This window comes from Perognathus longimembris, chromosome 5, assembly GCF_023159225.1.
Source record: "Perognathus longimembris pacificus isolate PPM17 chromosome 5, ASM2315922v1, whole genome shotgun sequence".
Classification (NCBI taxonomy): domain Eukaryota; kingdom Metazoa; phylum Chordata; class Mammalia; order Rodentia; family Heteromyidae; genus Perognathus; species Perognathus longimembris.
Genome location: NC_063165.1, coordinates 32178182 through 32199895, shown reverse-complemented (window position 1 = coordinate 32199895; position 21714 = coordinate 32178182). Strand labels below are relative to the sequence as shown.

Sequence of the window (21714 nt, the reverse complement as noted above, 5' to 3'; positions counted from 1 at the left end):
GATTAAATAAGTTAATAACCTTTCCTTTGCTGGTATAGTATGACATAAATTGAAAATCAAATATAAGGTGATATGGCTGTTCTTAGAACGCTTTGTTTCGGTTTCCAGCTAGTTGAACTTAATGATTAAACCTACTGCAGTCTTTTGTATTTGACAAATTTAGTCTCAATCCAAAGGTCCAGTCTAGGCCAATAGTATCCATTGAAGATATAATTTAGGGAGTGGAAGAAACAATACTTTGTAATGACTAATCTAAAAGTTCATAAGTTAGAGGATAGTAACCAATATTTGAGTGCTTCCAATGTATTAGACATTGTCTTAACACATATTTAACATCATCATTTATCATCATTGATTCATGTTATCTCAAGGAGACAAGGTTTATTCATAAGAAATTAAGACATGGGCAAATGGGCAAAGACACAGAAATGTTGAGTAACTTGTTTAAACACTGAGTAACTTCCTGTAAGTTACTCAGCTAGTTTAGTAGCAATTCTAATAATTAATCCAAGGCAGTCTGACCTCCAGACCTTTCCCCACCTACTTGCCAGTGTGCAGTTCTAACCATTGTATTTTATAAAGATCTTTCATAACTTCTGTCATCAGAAACCAACAGGTGATAGTCATAATCCACATTTCAAGTAAGGATATCTAATACCTAGAAATCAAGGAATAATCCACCAAGCCAAGATCCCAGTTTAAGACAGTGACTTTTAAAATGCCATCAACACTAACCCATCTCTGATTTCTATTTTAAAAATAATCCTCGGGGCTGGGAATATGACCTAGTGGCAAGAGTGCGTGCCTCATATACATGAAGCCCTGGGTTCATTTCCTCAGCACCACATATATACAAAATGGCCAGAAGTGACGCTATTGCCCAAGTGGCAGAGTGCTAGCCTTGAGCAAAAAGAAGCCAAGAACAGTGCTCAGACCCTGAGTTCAAGCCCCAGGACTGGCAAAAATAAAATAAAATAAAAATAAATAAATAAATAAATAAAATAATCGTCATCCTTCAGTCAAATACATAACAAAAGGTACTCTCAAACCTCTACCCTTTCATGGAAACTACCTAATTTTTTTATTTAGACATAGGTATATGAGGAAGTAAAATGTGGAAATGATTTGGAGAGGAGACATTTGTAACAGCAGGACTGACACTAAATAATACTACAAATACACTAAAATCCAGTTTCCTCCAACCCAGAAAACACTTCTTTGGACTTGTTTTGACACTTCTAATACAATTGTCCTCCAGGATTGGTAACAGGAATTAGCTTTAAAGGAGTTTGACTTTGCAGAAAGTAGTGGGATTGAATGGGATAAAAACCAAGTATCTGTGGGCAGATTATTTTCTGATAAATAAGACACTCTTTTTTACCTTTCCCAAGAACTCACATTTTCTACCGAATGAGAATTATTAGGACTATACAGTTTGACCTTGGGCTTTGGGAGTGTTCCAACCTACTGAAGTCTCTTGCTGCATGGAGGAATAATAGAACTGCCCTATGAGAAAGAAGGTTAGAATGAATATTTGGAAAGAGATGCAAAACCAGCAGAAAGCAAGAAGGTCTAAGAGACAGAAGAGGCCAAATAAAATATGGTTAAATAGGTATAAAAGCATTTTCATTATGCCTTGCAGTTAAAAATTACTGTTAATAGACATCAAAGAAAGCATGCCTGACCGTTGTGATTATAAACATCTGCCTATGTTTACATTAGACTGGATTAAGCTGGAATGTATCAAAGGAAAGGAATACAATAAAACTTGTCGTCAAAGAAGGAGTTATTTGTGTGAAACTCTCGGTGAAGAGTGTCCTACGTAAACTGACACCACCGGGGAGCTTCAAGTCTAGAGTTCTTTCTGGAAATTACAAAAGTTTTCAATAGTTTTGAAATTTTTCTTTGCTAAGGGAAACTTTAAGTGGAAGAAATCTTGTGCCTGAGAACACAGATGGAGCTAAGTATTACTCTAGAAAATATCTCATTGTGCTGCTTTAGTGAAAAAAGGTTATTAATTAATGTTTTCATCAATTATATGCAAAAATGACAGTGTATTCCAGCAATTCTGAAAGAAATCTTACTATTCCCATAGAATGTTGTCACCTTTATCAACACCAGAGCCTTCAGCTGTGACCTTTTAACTGGAGGCTTGATTAAGACATGGCCAAATTGAAAAAAAAAATCTGTACTACATAAAATATGACTAGCATATCAAAGCTTACATCTTGACTTTTTTCATATTAAAGTTGTACTCTTTTATGGATGGTTGGGGCTATGATTGTGTGAATTATCTCTCTAGTTCACGTAATCAGGGGCCAAGATGCACACTGTTGATCTGCACTAGCTAAACTTACTAACTCTAGAAGGCTGGAGGAAGCACTTGGTATGATTTAGTTGAAAGTGGCAAAACACGGCAGTCACTCCACAGCAAACAAACCAATAAGCAAGTATAAATACCATTGGAGACTCAGAGCACCACAAAGTAGAAACCTCACTCCTCATCTACACTAGTATGATTGTTTTAAAAAGTGTAGATCTCATTGACTTGAAGACAGCATGGCTTCCCAAAGAGCCTAACTTGACCTAGCAAAACAACAGAATACTGCTTACTACATATATTGTGAGTTAGGAGTTTCTGCGCTGGCTGTTTTAATAAGAAAGGATTATAGATTGATTTGGGTTTCCCTTCTCAAGAAATTCAGGAATATGTTTTGTACTTATTATTATTATTATTTTTTTTTTTTTTTTGGCCAGTCCTGGGCCTTGGACTCAGGGCCTGAGCACTGTCCCTGGCTTCTTCCCGCTCAAGGCTAGCACTCTGCCACTTGAGCCACAGCGCCACTTCTGGCCGTTTTCTGTATATGTGGTGCTGGGGAATCGAACCCAGGGCCCTCGTGTATCCGAGGCAGGCACTCTTGCCACTAGGCCATATCCCCAGCCCGTTTTGTACTTATTTTAAGTGAATCCTCTTTATGGCTTGACTTTTATGTACTGCTTTTTACCCCCTCATGCTCACTCTGTTGGTTTGCCTGGCTAGATTCTCTACCACTTAAGCCATGCCTCTATTTTTGCTGGTCAATTAAGAGTTGGAGTTTCACATACTGCCCAGACTGGCTTCACACCATAATTTTTCAGAATCTTGGCCTCCTGCGTAGCTATGAATACAGGCATGAGCCACCAACATCAGGCTTATTTTCCTTCTACCTCTATTCTCTACTCCTCTTCCTTATATTGTTTTTGTACTTTGGTCCTTGTTTGAATGGTTCTATTATAACCATGTCCTTCATAAGTGATAAATTTCCCTTTAAAACTAGATGTTATATAAATAAAGGAAGGAGAAATGAAAGAGACTTCTGAAATAGCTATTGTTTAAATAAGATTTTATAAATTCAGTGAGCTTAAGAGGGGAAAAAGAAATCCCGAATTCACAGGTTTGGGTTGTTTTTTTTTTTAAACCTGAATTTAAATATTTCACAAACCTTAAACCACCCAAACCATCTTTCGCAAGTTTAAATCTGATAGTCTTTCTTCTGGTAAATATTTTATTCTAGCTCTCTAAGTGCTATTGAAGACAGCATTTTCTCCCTTGGAGCTTGGGAGAGAAAGGAAGGATCCGACATTAGTTACCACTTCATCAGCAGCCAACATGTGACCTGCTTTGCTCTCAGCAGGACGTCTTGGCTGGCAGACTCTTCTACAGCCATGATTTACTTAGTGGAGAGACTTGAATCCCCTGATGGGTATTAATTACCTCTGTTTACCCAGTTTCTGTAGAAGCTTTATCAGCTTTCTACAGGGAGGAGCATTCCATGCATCCAACTTTGAATCCCTTTATGGTAGTCCATAAAGGGTTCCAGCCCAAAAGAACCAGTATTAAGGTCACTAAAAGTCTCTGGTGTGAGTTCTCATGGGCTTTCCTTCAACATTATGTTATTTTATGTTGTTCTTTCTCCCCTCCCGGTCTTTTTCACGTAGCTCTGGAGCCCTGCAGGGGATTAACAGATATGTTGATAACCAGAAAACAATTGTTTTAATTATCTTAATTTTTAAGTAGTTTTGTATATCTAGAAAGCAGAAAGCTTACCTGCAAACCCTAAGATGGTCTTACTTACAACTCTATTGACATTTCTAAACTTCTTTGCTGCAATGATGTTCCATTTTACACATTTGATTGTGAGTCTGTGCCAATAACTACCTTTCTTAGCTTCAGCTATGTCAATACATATTATTAATCATTTTAACCATTGCTCAAATTATGAATTGAGTCAGAAGTTGAAAGAGCATAAAGAAGCCAGTGCAAACGTTTTCACACTCACACATACTCATATATACACAGCCTCCTATAATCCATCAATAGGCTCTTGTTGTATACTTTATAAATGGCCTCGAGGTTGGCAGCATGGGACTGGAAAAAGTACTGTCCAGCATTGATGCAATAGGAGGTGGAGATAGAGCTTCCATTCTCTCTCACAATCTCTCTCTCTCTCTCTCTCTCTCTCTCTCTCTCTCTCTCTCTCTCTCAGTTAAATGTAACAAGGCCATATTACCTCTGTGGATTCTTATCACTATTCTCCAGATGCTGAGTCCCAAAACGACAGCCGTCAGCAGTCCACATGCAATGGCAACCAGCATCCTGCGATTACAAGCATGGAAGAAAGGCATGGTGGAACCACATGACAAAGCTACTCTCCGGTGAAAAGAAGCAGGCCTCTTCTTCTGTCCTGAAGTTTAGCTAAAAACTATATAAAAATAGCCCCTTGTTTCAGAGATCCATAAGGCAAGTGTCTCATATTTTAGGGTTGAGATTCATTTCAGCAGGATAGCGTTTAAATCATCTAGTAAAAGGTGCATATGCTGCTTGCAATATCCTTATCCTTCACTGGAGGAAATATGAAAAGGGTGACTGGTGTTATAGGAAAGGGAAGACAAGTCAGTGCAATAAAGCCGGGAGGGACTAGCCTAGCGGGTCAAAGGGTGAATTATCCAGACCTGTAAGAGAATGAAGGAGAGGAACAAGCAAGAAGAAACCAGAGAGGAAGTCCAGAAAGGTAGTAGATACTGGTGGTCACCTACAGTTCAGCCTCTCATAATTTTTGTTTTAGGGGGGTCCAACAGAGGTAGAGGAGCAGGTGCAGATGAGGTCACGCAAATGGTTTCTTAGGGGGAAATAACATATGCTGTTAATGACAAGACAAATAGTAAAGGCCACACATGATCTCAATGTTCACATTTCATTAAGGAGCCTGCATTTTGACAGCCACAGTTGGCAAGTGAACAAAAGTTGTTGTTGTTTTTAAGTATTGAATCATAGCATTACAACCCAGCTGTCAGGCTATATTGTGCATCCACCTCACTCATATGATGTGACCTTATTTGGAGATAACTTATTATAGACATAATCCATTTACTTCTTATAAATTGAGACCATGAAGATAGCTCTAACGGTGTCCTTTTAAGAGAAAAGTTGTACACAGATATTCATAGAAGGAAGATGCATGAAGAGATAAATGGGAGAAGACAGCCATCTACAAGCTAAGGTGATAGATTTGGATCAGATTCTTCCCTCAGGGTCCTAAGAAGGAACTAACCTGCTGACACCTTGATTTGAGTCTTTCAGCCTCTATAGCTGAGAGATAATACATTTCTATTGTTTCAGCCTTCTGATTTATAGCAGTATCAGAAAAAAAATATTCAATTTCAGTGCATGATGTTTCTCTAAACAGGACATGTTTCAGAGAAACATGGTGTTTCTCTGTAGCTTTAGTGACACTTTAGTTCCAACTTTCTTGCCAGGATCCCTCTTTCGCCTTGAAGGAACAAATGTATGAATGAGTACTCACCTCTTCAGAGCTCTGTGTCTGAAGGATCAAACACGTGTAGTGCCTGTTCCCTTGATTCATCAGAACCACAGGTATTTCTTCCATAGTTAAAATTGTTTTAAGATCTGGACAGTTCCTCAAAGAACTAATATTCTCTTTGGGAATAGAAACAAGGATATATTTCCCCATAACACAAGTAGTAACTGTTAAAATGAAAGATAATAAAATGTAACTACTCCAGAATATATAAGGACAATACTTTCCTCAGGAATTAGTAAAAGCAAAGTTTTACAAGTGTCAAAAAAGTCAGAATTTGCACAAAAAGTTGAAAAAAAAACCCAAACTGATAAAGCCTTAGCTAACCTGACTAAAAGGAGAAGGGAATGGCTCAAATAAATAAATTTGAGACAAAAATGAGGTTATAACAACAAACACAAGCAAAATCTTAGATGGTCATAAGGGAATACTTCAAAAACTTCAACTACTCTTCAAACTTCTGACATAGTTTTTTTTGTTTGTTTGTTTTGCCAGTCTTGGGATTGAACTCAGGGCCTGACCACTGTCCCTGGCTTTTTTTTTTTTTTTTTTTTTTGCTCAAGGCTAGCACTCTACCTCTTGAGCCACAGCACCACTTCTGGCTTTTTCTATTTACGTGGTGATGAGGAATCGAACCCAGGGCTTCATGTATGCGAGGGAAGCACTTTACCACTAGGCCATATTCCCAGCCCCCTACTCTTCAAACTTATCCATGACTACAAAGGGATGTATCTCCACTAAACTCATTACATGAAGTTAATATTATAATTATTCCAAAGCTGGACAGGGACACAGAGCAAAAGAGAACCATGCACCAATCTCTTCAATGAAGATATAACTCTTTAGTAAAATACTTGGTAATCAATTTTATCATCTAATAAAAAAATTGTACATGAACCATAATCAAGTTGGTTTTATTCCAGGTATGCAATGTTAGTTTTACACACACACACACACACACACACACACACACACACAATATTGTGTATATATAATAGCACATAAACAGAAACAAGGACAAGAATTATAAGATCATGTCAATTGCCACAGTAAAGACCTTTAACAAAATTCAACATCCTTTTGTGATAAAAAGCCCTGAAGAAACTAGAACTTAAAGGAATGTACCTTAAAATAATAAAGGCCATGTATGATAAACTCATAGCCAACACTATACTAAATGGGGAAAAACAAAACCATTCCCTTTAAAAGCAGAACTAACACAGGATAAAATGACAAATGACTACAAAAGCAATACTTGCAAACTGTTTGGTGTAAACTAACTGAACAACTCATGGTGGGAGAGGGAAAGGGGGAGGGGGGAATGAGGGAGGAGGTAACAAACAGTACAAGAAATGTATCTAGTGCCTAACGTATGAAACTGTAACCTCTCTGTACATCACTTTGACAATAAATAAGAAAAATAAATAAATGCAGAACTAAACAAGGGAGATCTGTTCAATATGGTACTGGAATTTGTAGCCAGAGCAATATAACAAGAGAAAGCAAAAAAGACATTCACAAATGGAAGAAAAGTCAAATTTCCCTAAAGAGCCCATTTAAAAAAGCTCCTAATGCTGATAAACACCTTCCATAACTTAGCAGGATGCAAAAGTAACACAAAAATCAATGCCTTCTCTGTATGCCAATAATGAGCAGCACCAGTGAGAAATTAGGAAAATGAATTCATTCACAACAACATAAGTAAAATAAGTAAAATACCTACCTAAGAATAAACCTAACCAAGGAGGTGAAAGATTGCTACAATGATTATTATAAAACTTTCAAGAAATGAATCGAAGAAAACTCATCTTCAGAGTTACAATAGCCTACTTTCCTTCCTTTTCAGTCCTTAAGTGAATCATTGAAGAAGAGCAGAGCAAGGGCCTCTAGTATAGGTAGAGAGGGACAGTGTCCCAGAGTAGATGTCAGAGACCCAGGGAGTTAAACAGAGTGTCTTAAAAGAAAAGACAAGGATAAGATGTCAGAGCCCAAGCAAGATGAAGAAGGCATTGATGTGATTATGACCAAACCAGACAGTTTGGTATTTGAAAGCCAAATAGAGAAAGAGATCATCCAGGTGAGAGGTAGTGTAAAGGAGTAAATCAGTCAAAGCACCCATCAGAGACCAAGAGCATGTAGAAAGTCATCTACACAGATAGGCTACTGTAAATTCTCTTACGACATAACTATTTTTAGTGCCAGTTCTGGGGCTTGAACTCAGCTTACTCAGGCTGAGATCTAAGGATCTCAGCCTCCTGCATTGCTAGGATTACAGGTGTGAGCCAGTAGCATCCAGCCGTCACAAATTGTTTTTATATGATAAATATTACAAGTAATCCTTAGAATATACCCATTTACAGAAAGTAAGAAACCTACTGAATCTGAAAGTTGGGGGCTGGGTCCCAGAGATCTGTTTTCACCCAAGTCCTCCAAGTGATTTAATAGTCACTGAAGTTAAGTAACTACTGCTCAAGATAAGGATTTCTTTTCATCTCTCAGGCATCTAATATCAGCCTGCATCGAGGGTACCTTTCAATTCATGTCCCTGCCTCACACCTCTAGGCTGAAACACAATCTCTGACCTATATCTGACATTTTCATGATTTTGCCAATCCCTCTTCACCCTGTCATCAAGACTCTATTACCAACTCAAGGATTCAGCATCTGTCACTGGCCCAGAATCTTCTAAACAAGAAATCCATCAGGGAACATGATGGCAGTGCAGAAGCATTATATCAGTGCCCTACAATGAAGCTTTCATTACAGGCTCAGGACTCATTTCCAGCAGTGGAAGGGGATCAACCTGGACTTCTTCAACTCTCTGTCTCCGCCCTTGGGAGTAGAAAAAAAGCCTGTGAGCATTCATTAGGAACTTCCCATATAGGGGAATGTGAATAGAATGGAATATAATGGGTTCTATCTTTGATATATGCAAAGCATCTAAGAATGCCCCCAGCAGATGAAAGATCAAATCAAGATTTATTGCTTGAAGTAAGGAACAGACTGAAGTCATTTCTGAAGCAGCACCCTCCTCAAACAAAGGATGCATGAATATTTTATTCTGAGAGCCTACACGTACTCATATAGATATACACTTTAGGAAAGGGTATATTTCTGAACATGTTTCATTTAAGAAGGTCATATTTCAAGCAGGAAAGATGGTGAACACAATGGAAATGCTTAGCTCAAGATCATAGAGCACGTACTAATAGGTGAAAATGATGACAAAGGTGCATGCTCAATTATCTCCAAAAGTTTTGCTGAACCAAAAGGAAGAGGCATTTTGAATATGCATTAATACAGAAGCTTCCTCCTAAAAATTCTTGCATGGCTTAGTAGAAAACAGAATAATAAGAAGTTGTGTGCTGATTTGAAGCAAGATGAGTGGATGTTTCATTGTCATGTGTAAAACAGCCTTGTCATTCATACCTTGATGAGATAATACTCTGGATACTTCTTCCTCCCTCCTCCCCTTCCTTCTTCCTTCCCTTCCTTCCTTCCTTCCTTCCTTCCTTTTTCCTCTCCCCATTTTCTGACTTTCTTTCTTTCTTTTTTGCTGGTAGTTGGGCTTGAATTCAGGATTTAGCACCTTCATTTGACCTTCTTGCTCACAGCTGGTGCTCTACTACTTGAGTCATGCCTCTAGTACATTTCACATGTTAATTGAAGATAGAGTCTTGCATACTTTTCTGTACTATAATGCTTTTAGTGAAATATTTGGCTTCAGTATCAGTTATCTATTGCTGCCTAATAGATCCTCCTGAAAACTTGGTGGCTTGAAACACAGTCACTATTTATTAGTTTATGATAATGCCATTTAGGCAGAACTCAAGAGGGATAGCAGTGTTTCACATCTTTGTTTAGCTAAGTCATCTGACACTGAAAGACCCAACTAATCATTCTTACACCTGGAGCCTCAGCTAAGATGACAAAGAAGTTCAGATTGCTGGACCTCATTCTACCTCTGAATCTCCTCTCCTCTGGGATCTTTTCCTTCTTGCAAGCTCCTTAGTATAATAAGCTTGCTCCTTCACATGGAAACAAGGGTCCAAGATAGCAAGAACATAAGAACTCCAAAGGCCTATGACAAGAAATTGTTCAGTGATATGCCTACCATATTCTATGAGTAGAAGAAAGCCACAAAGCCAATATATGTAGTGTCACAGGAGGCTACTAAAAGACATAAGTTCCAGAATCTGAAGTCACTTGTGACTGTGATGGCTAACTTTATGTAACAAATTGCTCAGTCATGGTACCCAATATATGGTCAAGCATTGTTCTAGATATTTCCATGAAAGTTTGTTTTAGATGAGAATTAACAGGAAGTATTTAAATAGGTAGCCTTTTACTAAAGCAAGTTATCAACATAGATAGGGCTTATCTACTCAATTGAAGAGTCCAATAGAAAAAGATCTGACTTCTCTCAGAAAAATGAAATGCCTTAAAACTTGCATCAACTATTCCCAGCCCACTGCCTCACTCTGCAGATTTTAGTTCTACTAGTCTCCACAATCACATGACCCTATCCTGAAAGTTTCTTGTTTGCTTGTTACTCCTTCCTTCTTTCCTTTTTTCTTCCTTCTTTCCTGCTTTCCTTTTTTCCTTCCTTCCTTCTTCCCCTACCTCTTTTCTGACTTTTTCCTTCCTTCTTTCCTTTCTTCTTATTGCTGGTAGTTAGGCTTGAACCCCAGATCTAGCACCCTCATTTGGCCTTCTGGCTCACTGCTAGTACTCTACCACATGAGTCATGCCCCCAGTCCAACATTTTGTGTAAGTGAAGATAGAGTCTTGTAGACTTTTCTGTATTGGCTATGCTGGCCCCAAAATGCAATCCTCCAGGTATCAGCTTCCCAAGTAGCTAGGAATACAGCTATGAGCCACCAGTGCCCAGCTGCTTTCTTGCTTTTTTTTCCCTATGAAACTAAAACCAGGAATGTTTCACAAAAGCACCATGTATTTTAATGATAAGAAGGCCCACAAACTCCAGAAAGCTTATTCATAGTTCATGATACTCAAGAACACTTGAGGAGTTTGTGACCTAGATAGAAAGCAGATGTACACAACATTAAGGACACCAAGCACAATGCAGAAGTCACTAGCTTGGGTCCATGATCTATGCTACAAGTGTAAGCACTACCTACCTGAGGAATGCTACAATGACAAATCAAATGCTTGAGGAAGCATACAACTTGATGGAGCCATAAAATAGTATAAATGGATAACTAGTTCAAGTTGCCTGGAGGTTTTGTTTCACAACAAAGATAACTCATTTATAGTTTGTAATAAAATTTAAGGAGATAATACCTAAATCCCTGCAGCCTATCATTTCCCAGCTCATCTATTTACCTCATTTTGAAGTCTACAATGTTAAGTTTAAAATGAAACCATTAATAAAATGCTGCAAATGGAGCAGCCAAAGGAAGAGATTTATTATTCCACGGCACCGGAAGGAGAAACTCAAGATGACAATATTGACAGCACCATGCTCCGGGAAGGTGAGAGGGTAAGATCTATTTCTTGCCTCTTCCAGCTGCTTCCATTGTCAGTCTTTGGTTTTGACTTGTGGATCTTTGCATCATATTGACATCTGCCTCCTTGTTTATAGGGTGCTTTCTGTGTTTGCGTGTATGCGTCTGTCTGCATTTAAATCCCCCTCTGTCCAAGACACTTGTCACATTCCATTGGAAGCTACACTCCTCCACCCGGTATGGTGTCACGTGAACTATTTACACAGAAATGACTATTTCCCCACTGAGGTGTACGGGCTTAGGAATTACACATATCAATTTGGGGACCTAGAAGCACATTTGGACCATAACAATAGATTCAAGTAATAATAAAATAAAACATGTAATTTCTAAACATGAAACAGTTCCTTTATTTCTGTGGTCACATTTGTCATTGAGTTTCCACAGCTTTTAGAAAGTCAACCTGGTATTTCCTTATGAGTTGGATTTTTCCATACTGCGCCACTAGAGGGCAGCATTGTTACCATCTTTTCTTCAGTGATTCTGTTCTACAGTATGTTCTGTCTTCACGCATTGGTCCTTATTTTTGGTATTGACAGACTTATTTCTCATCAAGGCTTAGCCAGTAATTGACTGCAGGATCTTGGGGAAGTCACTAACTCTGGTCCAAGTCCTTGCCTACGTAAACCTCTTATGGCCATGTTCTTCTTCTCTCCTTTCTGTTCCTATAGCTCATTGTCCAGGGCTGCAGGTCAAGAAAGATTTTTTGGTGCTACAAAAGACAAAAAAAAAGTGCAGTCTCCCTTAAGGAAATATAATGAGAAGGAAAAATTTGTATCTAGAGATGGAGAACAAAAAATATGTATGATCCAATGTTGACTGACACTATCTCTGGGGGTTTATCAAAAGAAGAAACTATGAAGTAGTTGGACAGAAAACTTTTAATCTGGTTGGGAACGTGGCCCTGGGTTCAATTCCCCAGCACCACATTTATAGAAAACAGCCAGAAGTGGCGCTATGGCTCAAGTGGCACAGTGCTAGCCTTAAGCAAAAAGAAGCCAGGGACAGTGCTCAGGCCTTGAGTCCAAGGCCCAGGACTGGCAAAAAACAAACAAACAAAAAAAAAAACAACTTTTAATCTGTGACCTAAAGAATCTTCAGAAATAAGCTGACAGTTATATGAGAGAAGGTGTTTATACAACATAGGTATGAAAATATGAAATATTCTGAGGAGCAGAGAATATGTCAGGTTGTGTTGGGAATGCCGTATGAAAGTATAACTGTACATTTGAACTACATTTAATACACAAAGAACCAAAGTTATGAGTGTAACATTAACTTACACTACATTTCAGAGGCAAAGGAAACCTGTGTTGTGTTCTAATCAGATAAGAGTGTGTTCCATCCTTAATGACAAAAGCCCTGGATTAATGGGTGATCTTATTCCTGTATGTTTTGGAAGTGCTATACCTTTTTGGCTTCAGGCAAAAGATCTCAAACATCGGATTCTTTGGGGCTCTACCTCTAAATTCTCATTTAAAAGCTTTAACCTCTCTGTAAGGACATTAAAATTCAAGCCAAAAGCCGATGTTCATGAGAGCTCAGATAAGAAATGTATTCTCATCCCCATTTTAACAGTTCTTAGCTATAAAGTTCCTCTGACAATTCATACACACACTCAATAAGTGCATATGCTACCTGCTTCAAGACATCATGGGTTGAAAGCTACTCATGATTTAACTCAGAGCTATAGTCTTTGATTACTGGGGATAAAAGGTGACCTAAAATTCACTGAAATATCACTTTTAATAGATGTGAAATAAAATGTGAATAATATCCTATCAGATAGGAAATATGTGTGGAAAAAATATACATCAAGGTCAGAAGTCAAAAGGTAATTTTAAATTCCTGCATAAAATCCAAAATGGTTCATTTATTGATTTGCTAGTCTATAAGTAGAATTTAAATGTTTAATTTTTAAAGTGTAACAAGTTAATAAATTATTTAATTTAAAACTGAAATACTTAAACAAATCTAAAAAATAAAATTCAAAACAGGTTTTGGGGTGATCTGTCCTTCATCTTGACTCAGGGTACTTAAGTAGCACTTCCTCCTAAAAGAATGTCCTATAAGATTTGCTCTCTCTCTCCTGTAGGTTAGCAGAGGGCACCGGCACAGCCAACACTACAAACCAGGATTTGACAGTACTGTGTGTTTTGTCTTATCTTCTTCTGTAGAGGAATGAAAGAGATCTTTTGCAAAAGGTCTGTTTCATGAGGAAGCTGACATACCTGGAAAGGGAGGGAATTTCCTAAGAGCCAGGCAATAGTAACATAGCTACCTGGCTGGGAACTATGTATGCTCATGAATAGGCCAAAAAGACAAGTAATTAAGTATGACTACATATAAGAAGGCACACTCCCTATTCAGAGAAGGCTGGGGAAAACCACTGTCGACGTGTGATATATGACTATGAATCAGATTCAGTTACAACGCTGTCAAGAACCCCACCCACTTCTACCTCTGTCAGTCTCATGTCTCAACAACATTGTCTTCCATGAAAAAGTCATTCTATTAAGGATAAACCTAAACATAAAATATTTCACATGCTTTCCAGAAAACCTATTGACTATAATTTATTTATAACTCAAAACCTTTATTTGTTAACTTAAGACTTCCTAATACAATGTAAAAAAAATCCAGACTCTGCAATTTTGGCTTTACTCACAATTGATTAATTTGTCATGTCATTTCATAAAAAGAAACCATAAAATGCTAATAGTATAACTATAAAGTTACCCAAAAAGGTTCTTGTAGTATGTGGCTCATTTCAAGGACTAGATTCAGATAGCCCCAAAGTACTGATCCATGCTACTTAATTTATGAACTCCTTGATGAGGCATACATTCCAATAATGCCATTTTTAAGTAACTTCAGTTCATCCCTAGCTCATTCCTTTGAAGACATAGAATCTTTTAAAAAATGATTTTATTTCTTAATTTTATTTTATTGTCAAAGTGACATACAGAGAGGTTACAGTTACACAGTAAGGTAGTGAGTTCATTTCTTGTCAAACTTGTTACCCCTCCCTCATTTTTCTTCCACTTCCTCCCCCCAAATTGTACAGTTAATTTCCAACATATTGTCTTGTGAGTGTCTCAGTTACATTGAAACCATAGATTCTTGATGGAACTAGAAAAGATTCCTGAGATATAGCATACACAAAGGACAGAACATATGATCCCCGTAAGACCATGGCATGTTGCTTCTTGCTGTGTCTTTCTCTCTCTCTCTCTCTCTCTCTCTCTCTGTGTGTGTGTGTGTGTGTGTGTGTGTGTGTGTGTGTGTGTGTGCCTGTCTCTACCCATCTTCTTCCTTTCTTGGGAATATGAAATCTATGCATTGTGCTCTACCACTTGAGCTTTTCCCTATACTCCAGCACTTTTTTGTTCTAGTACTTTTAGAATAGGTCCTGCATCATTCCCAGCTTCTTCCATTGAGACAGTCTTGAGTACTTTTCTACTGATTTGGATCCACAGACCTCCTAACCTCAGGCTACCACAAAACGAGGATGATGGGCATGCACTCTCATGCCACAGTACCCATATGTTGGTTGAATAGGGGGCTCATGAAATTCCCTGCTTGAGCTGGCCTCAACTGTAATCCTAATGCAAGTAACTAGGATTACAGGAAAGAGCCACCAGCACCAGGGTGGCATGTTGGTATTTTCATATGCGAGAATGCACTAAGATTTGACATCTGCACGTATATTCTCTTTCTAACTTTACATCACAGAATGAAGTTGCCTAGATCTTGGATGTGAGGAATCTACTAACTGTCTTTCTTCATTATCTTTGTGATACATACCAGACAGGGTAGTTTCTGGATTTCTCAGTGCTCTGGAATGCCAGCATACCTTGTCAATTGAATGCCTGTGTTTCAGCTCCCATGGTCCACAAACCTGCCTCCGTTCCTTCACATTTGGGCCATTCCTCTTTCTGTACAGGCAGAGACTTGCCTTTCTGTGCAACAAAGTGCTACGCTAGCTATCCACATGCTTCCATGTTACCACTTATAAAAGGTGACAGTCCTAGACAGGGCTCCCTCAGTCAGTTGGCTCATGTCCCTTACTTCAGAGAGAGGGATAAGGTGACTGCTAGAGATCTGGAGGCTGGTTATTGGTAGAGGAAGAAATGGAGAGATTTCTTGACCACACTGAGTTACTTATTCCACATCTGTGGAAGGGCTTTGAATTTTAACCCAGATGTTCAATAAAAGACTTTTCCTTGTTTCATTTCTCATCGACTAAGAGAAAGGATGACATGGTGGCCATACTATGTGGTAATGACTTCTGCTTCTTTCAAACAATACACAACTCTGGCAGCCTTGTGGCCATGCTTCTTGAGGGTCAGCCCCTTTATCCTCTCAGAAAAACCACACACTTCAGACTACTTCTTTTTTTTTTTTTTTTTTTTTTTTTGGCCAGTCCTGGGCCTTGGACTCAGGGCCTGAGCACTGTCCCTGGCTTCTTCCCGCTCAAGGCTAGCACTCTGCCACTTGAGCCACAGCGCCGCTTCTGGCCGTTTTCTGTATATGTGGTGCTGGGGAATCGAACCTAGGGCCTCGTGTATCCGAGGCAGGCACTCTTGCCACTAGGCTATATCCCCAGCCCTCAGACTACTTCTGGTTAACTCTTCTGCTGGAGAATTAGATGCTCAGAGAGCATTGTCTCATAGAAGCATTTCTGTGTCAGGCAGGTTCTGCATTACGCAATGGTTAAAATGATGTTTAGAGGGCTGGGGATATAGCCTAGTGGCAAGAGTGCCTGCCTCGGATACACGAGGCCCTAGGTTCGATTCCCCAGCACCACATATACAGAAAACAGCCAGAAGTGGCGCTGTGGCTCAAGTGGCAGAGTGCTAGCCTTGAGCGGGAAGAAGCCAGGGACAGTGCTTAGGCCCTGAGTCCAAGGCCCAGGACTGGCCAAAAAAAAAAAAAAAATGTTTAGGAACAAAAGCAAGAGTATGAGGTTTCAATCACCAAGGTGTATGCAATCTTTTATTTTCCACTACAGCAAAAAAGATAAACAAGTACATTTCCATGTGTGCTGAATAACAAATAGTAGCAAGCCCAGGAACCTTGAATATCTCTGTAAGGCAAATCAAACAACTATGTTTCATATTCTTAGCACCTTAGAAACAGTTTCGGAGTGACTTGGGAACAGTCACTCTTGCTTCAGAATACAATGATGTGCAAAATGAGCTTATTGCCCAAAGTATTTTCAAAGGTAAACATAAAATATTTAAATTCAGATACTTGAGCAAAATTGCAAATACAAACAGAATAGAGTCAACCTCAGCCAGTTGCTCTCCAAGCAAAAGGTCAAATAATATAACCATAAGCAAAGACAGTGGAACTAAGAAAAGGCTGAACTAGACCATCACAATCACACCTCTTCTTCTGATTCTTGTTCTTGCTCAGTATTTTTCAGGAGTTCAACTTCTGATGGGCAGAGCCTCCTAAGTCTCCATCTAACTAACCTAGGGAAAAAGAAAAACATCTCTGGTTACATGTATCTAAAGGAAAACAAAAGAAAAAAGGAGAACATATATATTGATAATGCTATCAATTGCAGATTATTTCAATAAATGAGGGAAGCAATGCAAACCGGAAAATCATTTCTATTTGACTTTGAGGATAACCAGAAAATTTTTGTAGACTAAAGCAAAATTTAAACAAACAGATAACATGGTACCTTTCAAAGATGAATCACATGGTTAATGTGGCTTCAGAAAATCATTTCTAAAACAAGTAAGAGAGTCTATTGGCTGTGACAAGCCCAGATAAAACTGGGTATTAATGGAGCTTCTCCACCAAAAAAATATACCTCTGAGTTGCAAAAGATATCTTCCCTAGGGCTGGCAACCTAGCCAGCACCCATGTCATGTCCGAGGCATGGGGTAGATTTTAGACCCTTATTTGACTCTTCAGAGAGACTCTTGTGCAGTACAAAAGCTATTCAACTGTATGTGGTGGCCCACGATGAATTAAGGAGTTTGGAGAAGAAAGTTGTGACTATGTTCATAATCTAAGAGAAACTCAGTTGAAGGTTTGGGATATGTAATGAGGACTTTTTTTTTGATGCTGGAAGTTTCTTAGTGACAAAGGGTCAGCAAGTTGTCCACTTCTCAGGTGTGGGACAAAGAGTACTAAGAACAATGCAAAGCTTTTTTCTTACTCAGTCATCATGAGGATATTGTGACCACAACAACAATATATAAACTTCCAGCCATACAGGGGAATAGGGAAGAAAACCTGACAAACCAAATCTTTGAAAAGTCACTGTGATTATGCAAGAAGTTTGTCTACCCTACCCATATCTTGACCTTTATTTTCTGACTTCTTTCTTTTGGCAAAGTTCTGGCCTGTCACCATCAATCAATATACCATACTTTTTACTTAGACTGTAGAGCTTTAATACTTCCAAAAGAGTAAGGATTTCAGCTTGCTTGCTGGCCTAGTCAAGCTAGAGTCTGTGCCAAACACAGCAGTGGGGCACACTCACTTGATAAATAAGGCTGCCAGGCATTCCCATCACTCACCTAGTCATAGAAGCTAATTAATTCTTTAGTCACTGCAAACTCAACATAAGCTTGTCCTGATGAGCAGCAATGACTGAGCAGTATAAGTAACACCTGTTGACTCACAGCCAAAAAAACCAAAAACAAAACAACAACTCAAAATCATTTGCCTAGATTAGTTTTGTTTTGTTTTGTTTTTGACAATTTATGCTACTCCTAATGGCCTTAGCTTTGCAAGATACTATCTTTATGAAAGGCTCATACCCTGAAACAAGTCAAAGTCTGGTAGCATTTATGAATGACATTTCTTGAATGACTGTCCCTTTTTGTTTCTCTCCATGTTATGCAACTTCAATACATGTGAAATGAAATTCCTTGTTTCATTCCTGCAGACTTTGGAAGAAAATAATACAAGTCATGAGTGCTTATTACAAATTAATGGTTAACATGGATCTTAATGGCTTCCCATTCCTTCTCTCTGTTGTATCTGCTGCTGGCCCACTGAGATGCATTCAGACACCTTTACCAGGTTCTGTCTGCCACTGGATCTTCTTGGTTTTACACATGCAAAAATGGGTTGCTGGCACAGATTGATAGATGGGTTAATTTAAAAACAGTGTAAATAATTTCTATTTACTAGTAGAGTTCGAATTCAAAGTATATCTGTGATTTGCTCTCATATGTTTTCTTCATTAATAGGAAGAAGAGAAGAGCGGGCATAATGATGCCCCTTTAGGAAACTGCCATAATTCTAGAATTTTGGACTTCTCTATTTGTGCTCTTTTTAGTGGCCCAGCTGAATCATTAAAACCCATCTAGATCATGCACTATCCCTTAACCATAGAGAGGGACTATTGAAATGATCCTGTGCAACACATGAGTTTAAATGTGGTACAGTAGCACATGTCATGACATTTCTAATAGATAAGACTCACCTATGAATTGTTACAATCAAGGTAGAGAGTATGGACTAGGGCTAGGCAGTATTCAAATTGTTATTACAGAAATCAACTTCATCTTACAGGAATTTGGGGAACAGTAGCTCCATAACCTAGTTGTGTTTGCATGGTGATTTTTGTGCTATGTCAAACAAGTTTTGATTCAATGTTCTGATCATTTTTCTCTTTCTTTCTTTCTCTCTCTCTTTCTTTCTTTCTTTCTTTCTTTCTTTCTTTCTTTCTTCCTTTCTTTCTTTCTTTCCTTCTTTCTTTCTTTCTTTCTTTCTTTCTTTCTTTCTTTCTTTCTGTGCCATAGCACCACTTCTGCCTTTTTCTGTTTATGTGGTACTGAGGAATCAAACCCAGGGTTTCATGCATGCTAGGCAAGCACTTTACCACTAAGCCACCTTCCCAGCTCTTGTGAGTGGTTTACAAAACACTCTACACTTTGTGGTGAAAAAAAAAAAACCACTTTATGGTCAAACCCTGACCAACAAAGTTCCAAGGCTCTTTTGCCTGAAATTGAAGACTGACTGTGTAATCATACTAGAAAGGAATAGTTTGATATTTTAAGATATTGCTTGTTTATAGCATAAGCTGGCCAGAAAACCTGAACTCTTCACTCTATCTGTTCCAGAACAATCTAAGAACAAAAGCATACAAAATATGATTTGCAAACAAATACAGCCAGTATTTCAGTAACTTTCAAATATAGATCTCTTGAAGCATACAAACATGTTTATTGAGCACCTATTATGTGTTTGGTGTACCAGAAGATGTGGAAATATAAAAATGGTATTTTTTAAACAAGAGGACACAATCTAGCTATCACATAGAATTAACACATGTGAACTAAGAGTCAACATTGCAACTGTTAATCCATTTTCCAAATGATTGGTAGAGAACAAAATGCTCTCAAACGTTAGCAAAAAAAATCTCTAAGAAACCACAGACATTTTCAAAGAGGAGATGGGTATTTAATGTCAGTGCAGTAGGTAGATGAAACTTCCTGGTCAAAGAGATAAAAACATCAAGTTGTAGGGCTAGGAAGACATTAAAAAATGAAAATGGCATTTCTGGTTTCTAGTGAAGCCTAAGTGGGTAAGAGGCTCATTAGACATCTGAAGGTTTTTGAAATAGGAAGAGACAGTAGTCTTCTTTTGGGTCTCGAGGGAAGCTGCCATGAGGTAGAATATTTCTTTGGATTCTGTATCTGTTCCTGGAGACTGTCCAACCCCTAAGGAGATGAGGCCCAGATTTCAGCCTAGAACAACAGCGGAAGAAGTCAAGTTTCACTCAGTGGCATACCTGGTCTTAATGAGCTCATGCACATGCTTTCAAGAAATGTATTATCAGGCAGTTCGAAGACAGAATCTCTCAGCACCCACAGGACAGACATACTCTGGGAGCAAACAATTGCATATCCATGTGGATTTACCCAAAGCCTAACAGATTCATCTGGGAGCTAGATAAGGGAATAGCTCTTTTTGTTCAGACCCCCAGTTCCAGAGTTGCTTTCACATCAAGGTATAGATAAGCACAAAACAGTGTAGGGCCCATGTTTACACAGTGGGAAGCTTCTTCCAGAAGAAGCTGGGCCCCTGTAAGGCCTCAAACAGCTGCAGCGTATTAGGAATCTGGAGAACCTTCTAGATACACAGTGCCAACTACAATAGTTACTATCTATGGATTAATATCCAAATGAACTAAAAGTAATGTGATACTCAGTTGCCAGTGGCTACCATGTTGAATACTGCATATAGCACACCCCAGCTATGGACATTTCAATCGGGGCTGCTACCAAAAGAATTTGGTAGCTTCATGCCTAGAAATTGGGATGTGACAAGTTCATTGCTGTTTGGTACTAATTACCTAAGAACCACAATCACCTTTTTTTCCATTCCTACTCATCTTTCAAGCTGTGACTTGACATTAAATTATAGGGACCCTACCTTGGGCTACCGCAGTATTTTCTTCCATTTGTAGCACTGCAGTTTAATTATCTATCTCCTTAATTTAGTCAAAAATGCATACTAAAGATGATAGAGGAGGAGGGTAACAAAAACAACACTACAGTAACATTTTTCTTGTGCTCTTATTATATCTTAATTTTTTTTTGTTGTTTGTTTTTTGGCCAGTCCTGGGCCTTGGACTCAGGGCCTGAGCACTGTCCCTGGCTTCTTTTAGCTCAAGGCTAGCATAGCACTCTGTCACTTGAGCCACAGCACCACTTCTGGCCATTTTCTATATATGTGGTGCTGGGGAATCAAACCCAGGGCTTCATGTATATGAGACAAGCACTCTTGCCACTAGGCCATATTCCCAGCTCTTATTATCTCTTAAGCTGCTTTTAAGTACCTGATCTCATTTTGGTCCAATTATCATCCCCATTTACAATTGAAGAATAGTGAAACTGAGAATTATTGTAGTTAAATAACTGGGCTGAAATCATAGGAATAATAAACAGCAAAGGTAGGAATACATATTGTCATAAGACTCTTATTATTATTGTTCCTCACATGGTCATGGAATGTTGTAACAAGATTCTTGTAAAAAAAAAATGTCATTTAACTTTTGGAATTTTTAGAGCCAATGTCCAATTAACCAGGCATTAAAATGTAATAGATTGATCAAAAGCAGGCACCCAGCTTAAGAAATGCTACAGTTGAATCATGCATTTGTGTGAGGATACAGAGGCACAAGATAGTGTATTACAAGATGATGCATGGGCCAGAGGCCCAGAAAAAAACACTGTTGAGCTACTCTGACTTTAAACCATCACATATCCTTTTTATTGGCAATTTCTGTATCTACAGGTAGGTTTTTGCTCTGCTACGCCGTCTTGTAAGAACTTAAGCAATAAAATTTC

The 21714-nt window shown here is 38.5% G+C and overlaps 2 protein-coding genes across 3 annotated transcripts in view; both read right to left on the bottom strand.

The window, feature by feature from the left end:
• Positions 1-4672, bottom strand: part of Adgrg7 (adhesion G protein-coupled receptor G7) — a 33590-nt gene extending 28918 nt beyond the window's left edge. The window contains exon 1 of the mRNA XM_048346503.1: positions 4551-4672. Within this exon, the coding sequence (XP_048202460.1) occupies positions 4551-4665 (115 nt within the window). The 5' untranslated portion in view covers positions 4666-4672. The remainder of the gene's footprint in view (positions 1-4550) is intronic.
• Positions 4673-16336: 11664 nt separating this feature from the next.
• Positions 16337-21714, bottom strand: part of LOC125351628 (transmembrane protein 45A-like) — a 91811-nt gene continuing 86433 nt past the window's right edge. Inside the window, exon 6 of one of the 2 annotated variants that reach the window (XM_048346505.1) lies at positions 16337-16866. In XM_048346505.1, coding sequence (XP_048202462.1) covers positions 16773-16866 — 94 coding nt within the window. In that variant the 3' untranslated portion in view covers positions 16337-16772. Of the gene's footprint in view, positions 16867-19804; positions 20110-21714 lie in introns of those variants that run through there. The other variant, XM_048346504.1, reaches the window with a different exon arrangement.